This window comes from Nanorana parkeri, unplaced genomic scaffold (genome assembly GCF_000935625.1).
Source record: "Nanorana parkeri isolate BGI_ZX_2015 unplaced genomic scaffold, ASM93562v1 scaffold255, whole genome shotgun sequence".
NCBI classification, from domain to species: domain Eukaryota; kingdom Metazoa; phylum Chordata; class Amphibia; order Anura; family Dicroglossidae; genus Nanorana; species Nanorana parkeri.
Genome location: NW_017306523.1, coordinates 628,838 through 636,281, shown reverse-complemented (window position 1 = coordinate 636,281; position 7,444 = coordinate 628,838). Strand labels below are relative to the sequence as shown.

At 42.7% G+C, this 7,444-nt stretch overlaps 1 protein-coding gene across 1 annotated transcript in view; it reads left to right on the top strand.

Annotated features, from left to right (window-relative positions):
- PTPN2 (protein tyrosine phosphatase, non-receptor type 2) overlaps positions 1 to 7,444 on the top strand; it is a 47,931-nt gene that overhangs the window by 20,378 nt on the left and 20,109 nt on the right. Inside the window, exon 2 of the mRNA XM_018556830.1 lies at positions 679 to 769. Coding sequence (XP_018412332.1) covers positions 679 to 769 — 91 coding nt within the window. The remainder of the gene's footprint in view (positions 1 to 678; positions 770 to 7,444) is intronic.

Sequence of the window (7,444 nt, the reverse complement as noted above, 5' to 3'; positions counted from 1 at the left end):
CAACCTCTCACTATCCCCCCCCCCCCCCCCCTCAGTACACCATGCTTGCAATGCCCTCCCTCACTCTTATCACTGCTTCTCTTTGCCCACCATGCACTTGCCAATAAGCCCTGTTGTGCCCACCACACTCTTGCCAACAATCCTGACACTTGTAACCCCTCCCCCAATTGCTTGCATGCCCCCACCCCTTGCTCTTATCACCTCAAACCTTACCTGTTCTGGATCAGGCACATGTTTGCTAGTTTGTTATTAAACCTGTTATTTACCTGAAAACAGGTTTTGACTTTAGAAGGGCTGGACATTGTACAGCAGTGCACATAAATACACATACCAATGCCTATTACGTGTATTGACATGAATTTCCTTTTGATTTCAATGGGAAGCGCATTATTCCTGAGAACAAACAAGTGTGATTGAACCCTCCCATAGACAAAAAGGCTAAAGTCAGAGCCGGGTGCAATGATCTGCGTTTTTATAGGTTAAGTAACTTCTGTGTTTTTATTCAATACCAGATTATCTTTGTGCACCATCAAATTGTAATGTGTAAGATTACAGATTTCTTTACAGTATATTTCCTTGATGAATAGTCTTTACATATGTTGTGTTTTCTAACACCGTACATATAAATTAATTCGCTGCACTATCTGCTTTTATAGTTTTACTTTTTGTTTCCCATAGGAAATACGACTTCAGTCACCTGTGTTGTCCAATAAGATAGCTAAGAACCCAGAGAATAAAAACAGGAACAGATACAGAGATGTTAACCCATGTAAGTACACTTGATCGTTTTAAACTTTGTGTGAGGTTAGTTTTGTGCGTTGTGTGGGGGTTTTTTTTGTTTTTTTTGTAGGTGCCAGACCCGGAAGTCCTGGTGTTTTTAATTAAAGTACAACCTCACCACAAACTTTGAAGGGGCGGACTTATAAATATTCTTCCCAGCATATAGCTGGGTGGATGCTATTCTCATGGCACTAGTGCCCCAAGATGGCTCTGAGGAGCATAGAAAATGTTGTTGTCCTCTGTTCAGTGCTCAGTTTCGTGGAATCTCACGGAGAGTGATTTATCCTTTTCAGTTTTCTTAGGAACACCGAATAATTGGCTTTTAAGTTGTTGAGAGGGAGAGTAGGTAGGTCTGAATAGTTTGGTGGGAAAAGACTGGGCAAGGCTGATGAGATTCATTCTACAGAAATGCAGTGTGTTGTTATCTCACAACAGTACAAGTAACTGAGTGCATTTTTTTGCAGTTCAACAGGTATTTTTTTTGTATTTACAGGGTGTTTAAAGAGATTACCTAAAGAGAAATATGTGTATATGTATTACAGAGATGTGCTGCATACATATATTTCTTTTTTACTATTCAGCCCTGAAACACACATTAAAGAGAAACTAATGCAGATAAAACCAAAATAAAAACGCCAGTTCATGCAGGTATGTGTTAAAGAGGAGTTTTACCCATATCTTCAAAAAACAACAAAGGCACCTTTTTAGAAATGTTTAATAATGACAACCAACAAAACGGATACTTATAGGTAATTGCTGGCTTTTTTTATGGATATCTTATTTTTCTTTTCCTCCCCATTCTTCTGTCAGTGGCCATTCTTACTAAGGGCAAGTTACTAGATCTCCCCTTTCTTTCTGGAACTCTGGAGACTACGACATGTGACCATGCACATTATCTTAGGGGAGGAAAATCCCTTTCCCTGAAATGTTGTGAGATAACAGGTGAGATTTCCCAGCATTGCTCTGCTGATGTAACCTTCCCAGATTGCAATACTTGGGCACGATTACATCATTTGTGCCAAAGTGGATCAGGAAGCAGGAAAAAGAAATTGTAAGTAAATGTTATGTGTAAGATTTCATTTCGGAGAGCTCATTCACATTTATGCATTATGGTAACACACAAAGTGCATGCAGGAACCATATTGCGTGCCATCCGTTCTTAACAGGGCACCCCAATGCAGTGCTGCAATAGCGCACATGACTCTGTAAATGTCCTCTGCTTCCTCCTCTTCACTATCCAGCCACAGGCTCGAACAAGACCTATTTTTGGATAACTTTATTGCGGTAGAGAAAAGTGAGCAGGCTGTTTGTGATTCTGCTGTTGCATTCGGCCATTAACCATTCAGGAGGAACCAGAAGTCTTGCCATTGTAACAGAAGTAGAAAAGATTCTGTCTTGGGCACAACTTCAAGCCTTGTCCACTGTTCAGACTACCTCTGCCAGCAGCGTTTGAACATGGAGTGGTCTCTACACCAAGAAGTGTTAAGGAACCTGTCCCTGTTAGATGCCAGATTCTAATCTCCTGTCCTCCCAGAATCCTCAACACATTTAAAGGTTGCAGTGGGTGTTCTGCTGCCCTCGTGGGATTTGGACACCTGATGCACACCTTTCCTACCCCAAAATTCCTCTCAATGCTAGAGGGCATTGCAGTAATGCTCATTACTCTGCACTGGCACATGCGGATGTGATATTCCAGTCTAATAAGACTTCTGCCAAATGCTTTGTGGGCTCCTCCATATCATCTGATCCTCTGACTGATATTTGTCTTCCTGCTTTACAGTTGCTGGCCATAAAGGGGAAGCGGCTTCATGTTTTACCACTTTTTTTGTAGGCTCAAACAAAACATCATCTAAGCTTATGGTCTTTAAAGGAGACTCACTCACCTCATAGTTCTAGCCGACCTGTGACAATGAGACTGTCACAGGTCGGCTCAGTAGATCGGGAGGTGAGCGAACACATACCGCCGTGACGGGAGGGGCGGGTACAGCTGACTCTGCCTCTAGATAGGCAGAGCCAGCTGTCAGTCATGCAGCTGGGCAGATCCCGGCATAATTGTCGGGCTCCGCTTGAGGCTATGGTGACGGGAGGACGCTAGTTTGTGTCCTCCCGTTACCCTTAGGAGAACTATGGGGAAAAGCCTTAACCCCTATAGTTCTCATTTAAAGGAGAACTATGGGGTCAGGGCTTTTCCCCATAGTTCTCCTAAGGGTAACGGGAGGACACAAACTAGCATCCTCCTGTCACCCTAAGCTCCGTATACCGCGAGCTTAAGCTTGCGGTTTACTGAGACGCCGCAGCCGGGACGGATCCCGACATTACTGTCGAGATCCACCCAGCTGTGGGATTGACAGCGGGCTCTGCCTATCTAGAGGCAGAGCCAGCTGTGCCCTCCCCCGTCCGTTCCGCCAGTCAGCGCTAGAGGATCGGGGAGGGGGGGAATCCCTGCAGGGAGCTGTGAGTGACAGAAGTGAGCGAGCGACGCTATATGTTCGCTCACTTCCCTATCGAGCTGACCTGTGACAGTTTCATTGTCACAGGTTGGCTAGAACTATGAGGCTGTGATTTTTCACTTGGGAGTGATTTAACGAGGGAGTGATTTTTTTTTTTTTTACTTGCCTCATAATTCTCCTTAAGGATTGGTTTCCACTCTTCCATATCAAGGCACACTCTACTAGACCTGCGAGTACTTCTTGGGCTCGTCAGCATCAGGTTACCATTTCCCAAATTGGCAAGGCTGCCGCCTGGTGGTCTGTTCGCATGTTTCTAAAATTTGCCATACACTATTTTTTGTTTTTTCTTGTTCAGCCCACAGTCCCACCCCTCTTTATGGTATTGCTTTTGGTTTAAGCTGAGGCATGCTGGGAGTGGGGTTTATACCAGACTGGTCTGTTTTTGTTTTTTTTGGCGTATGACCTCCTGGTTACACTGTGTGAATCTGTATTCTGGACATTACTCAAAGTGATATAAATGGGGGAATTATAAAAGAATCTTACAAAAGTATAAATATCCATTAGTCTAATTTCCATTTTCTCTGATATTTTGCTTTTTCTCCTACTTTCCTTTTTTCTTTTGTTCTCTACAGGTCCTTGCTCTTGTGTGGTGAAGCAGAGCACCCTTTGTTTTTTGGGGGCTTGCTCGGGTTTTTTTTTTCAGTCTTTGTCTGCTCTTTCTAGCAGCTGCAACATATAATAGGTTAAGGGTACACTAGGGCATCCTCTCTCTGTGGGTTAACATGCCCCACAGGTTTTGCAGGGAATGCTGGCACCCTCCTATGATATGTTGACATGCTCCTAGATGTCTATTGTGGTTGTATTATGTTTCTGATCTGTGTTCTTATATGGTTGCTTCTTTTGTTATATGTTTATCTGTTATACTTTCAAATAAAGAATTTTGTCTTTTTTTTTTTTTTTTACACTGTTTTATAATTTTCCCTTAGTTTCCTCTCCCTATTAAAATCTGTCTCGGGCTCTAAAGTTTGCTTTACCATAGATCTAACCTGGAAATTGTTGGTTAGACATGCATAGGAGTGTAGAAAGAGTTCAGCTCAGCATGTAGAATAGATTTGCTGATTCACAATAGTGATTATTTTTCTAGTGATCACTAAGCATTCTTTAGTGGTTTTTTTTTTCTTCTTGCACTTTATTGGGAGACGTTTTTGTTATCCCAGTTATGCACTCAACTTGCTTTTCTTAGAAAATAGCGGTCACGGTGCACTAAGAATGACACCATGACTTCTTGTAAAAACCACAGTATTTGAAGCACAAATTTGCACCCTTCAAGAATAGAGCAAAATAACATCTTCCATGTAGTCACATTTTGGCTTTCAACTATATTTTTTTTCAGTTTATGGTAAGGAAATAACTTTGTTTCAAATCAGTTATTAACACTAAAGAAATAACTGCTGCTGTTCTGAAATAATTGCATGAAACTTTACAGTTTGTGTTAGGATTTGCAGTACGTTGCATTATGCATTCTAATTAATGCAATGGCAACTGTCCAGTGCAGTTCACACATGTGGTGGTGTTGTGTGTTAAATAGAGTTCATGCCACATTCTGGAGGTTTTGCCGCTGGACAAATGCCATCATTGAAGTATATTGAAATGCCCTTTAAACGCTCGGGTCAGTGCTCCTATAGCATTTTTCGGGCATTTAAGAAGTATTGCACAGGTGTTGTAGGAGAGGCATAGGAGGTTTTGCAATGCCAGAAACCACTGGGGAATCAAAGGGAATGGACCGAACAGGTGCAGATGCCACTTCCTGTTTGCACACAGCCCGCATTTTGCCAGCAAGGGTACAGCTTTTAGCCAGGTACTTGCAACCTGTGACAGCCTGACCTATGCCACCCTGTAGTGCTAGCTTTTTATGTTCTGTTGTTGTCAAGAGACAGACAGTTGGATCTATATTAATGCGGCAATACACAGCACAGAAAACCAACAATATGACTGCACATTTCGCCAAAACCTAACCACACCTCAAAGCTAGTCACTTCCCTTTTTATTACATCACTTCCCCTTTAACACTCCCTTACTTGCAGTGCATTTTGCAAGCGTTTTTGATACCTCCTTTTAATGCCTTGAAAATGGCTCTCGAATGCCTTGTTAACACTATAGGCACGTTGATCAACGTTGCTCTTTCATTAAATTCTCAACGCATGTGTGAAAGAACCCTAAGAGAGGCTCTCTGTGCTAGTTAGAACCTGCAAAAGTCGGCAGAACCTGACTGGCTAATGGCTCATGTTGATGAATACGCAGTGTTGGAACTGCAGCAAAGCAGGTTCAAAAGCTGCTTTTTCTTGTCAATGCACCTCAATATGACGTGATGAGTCCAAGGTAAGCACAATGTAAAAAATGTCAAGCAGCGTCTGAGCTGTCGTGTGCACTGCTCAATTTAGTGAATTTTGCTGACCTATGTTTTGACTTGCGTTCCCAACACGCATTTAGAACTCAGGAAATTGATGCCCTTCGACCTAGATCCTTAGAGTACTTCCCTTACCTCAGTCAGAGTGTTGTTATGTAGGTGATTACAGAAGACTGATATTAAGAGAGGCTCCTGTATTTGTTCTAGTTCTGTTAGAAATTTGTCATTCCAACCAAAATCTTTCCATAAGACTATGTGCTTTTTAAGGTATTTTCTGCGTTTGTTTTATCTGTAAGAGCCTTCCTTTTGTGTAGACATCCAAAAGCCCTAATTGTTGCTTGGCCTTGCCATCTAAGGGTCCCCACACACCTTACGATTATCGTACGATAATCGCGGGAAATCCCGCGATCGTACGATTATCGTAAGGTGTGTGGAAGCCGTGCGACCTCTACTACTGTAAGGTCGCACGACTTTAAACTTACGGACATGTTTGAAAACCCGCCGAGCATCGTACGATGTTCGGCGGGTTTGTGGCATGTCCGTACGATAACAGCCGCACGGGCCGGTGTGCGCAAGCGCACACTGCCCGTTCGGCATTGCGGTCATCGGAAGCCCGCCCCTCAGGGGGCGTGGCTTGCGATCATCGCAAGTACGATCTGCCTATGCAACATAGGCAGATCGTACGTTTTTTTAAGTACCTTACAACCATCGCAAGACAAAAGTCTTGCGATTGGTTGTAAGGTGTGTGCCCAGCCTTAGGCTCTATTCACACTGGGGCGGCTGCCCGTGCGTATTCAGCTGTACAAATACGGGAGGAGCCTCTCTAAACAGAAAAAACAATGCACTTTAATGTGCATTGTTCAGACTATTGTGGGGGACCGCATGGTTTCGGCCCCCAAAATAGTACAAGCTCTAGAATACAGCGGATTACGCACTTTGCGGCTATATAATACCCGCAAACTAGCGGAATCTGTGCAGTTTCACATATAACGTTTGCGTCCTGTGTGCTATATGTGAATGGAGCCTCAAATGTGATGTCAACAGCCCCAGCTGACTCGGAGCTGTCACTGAAGTGAGCATTTTATTTTTTATGTGCTTTACTTGCATTTTTTTTAGCTGCAGCTCTAAAAGAGACACTGCCACCAAACGATTATTTTCAAAATCGATTAGTTAGCCGATTAAGTTAGGTTACTCGGGATTTTTAAAATAATGGCTCCAGTAATGGACTACTAGTTTGTATTGAGATTGTAGTTCATCACAGGAGCAAGCTTGGAGCGGTGGAAGTAAAAAGAAAAAAGTGTGGTGTGCAATTTGGTGAAATGGAAAGTGTAAAATTATACAGCAATCAATGCAGAATGGCACCGGCTATAGAGCACTGCAAATCCCAGCAATAGTACATTATACAGCACAATGCAGAATACCACCAGCTATAAAGGAATACAACAAATCCCAGCAATAGTACATTATAGCTGGCGATGTTCTGCATTGCCCTATATAATGTACTATGGCTGGGTTTTGTAGTCCTGTATAGCTGGTGGTATTCTGCATTGCACCACTGTATAATGCATTATTGCTGGGATTTGTAGTCCTCTATACAGCGCAATGCAGAATACCACCAGCTATAGAGGAATACAACAAATCCGAGCAATACATTATACATGCAGTGTATAATGTATTGCTGGGATTTGTATTTCTCTATAGCTGATGGTACATTGTGCTGTATATTATACAGAGCAATGTACCATCAGCTATAGAGGAATACAAATCCCACTATCCCAGCAATACATTTATAAAGCACCATGTGTGG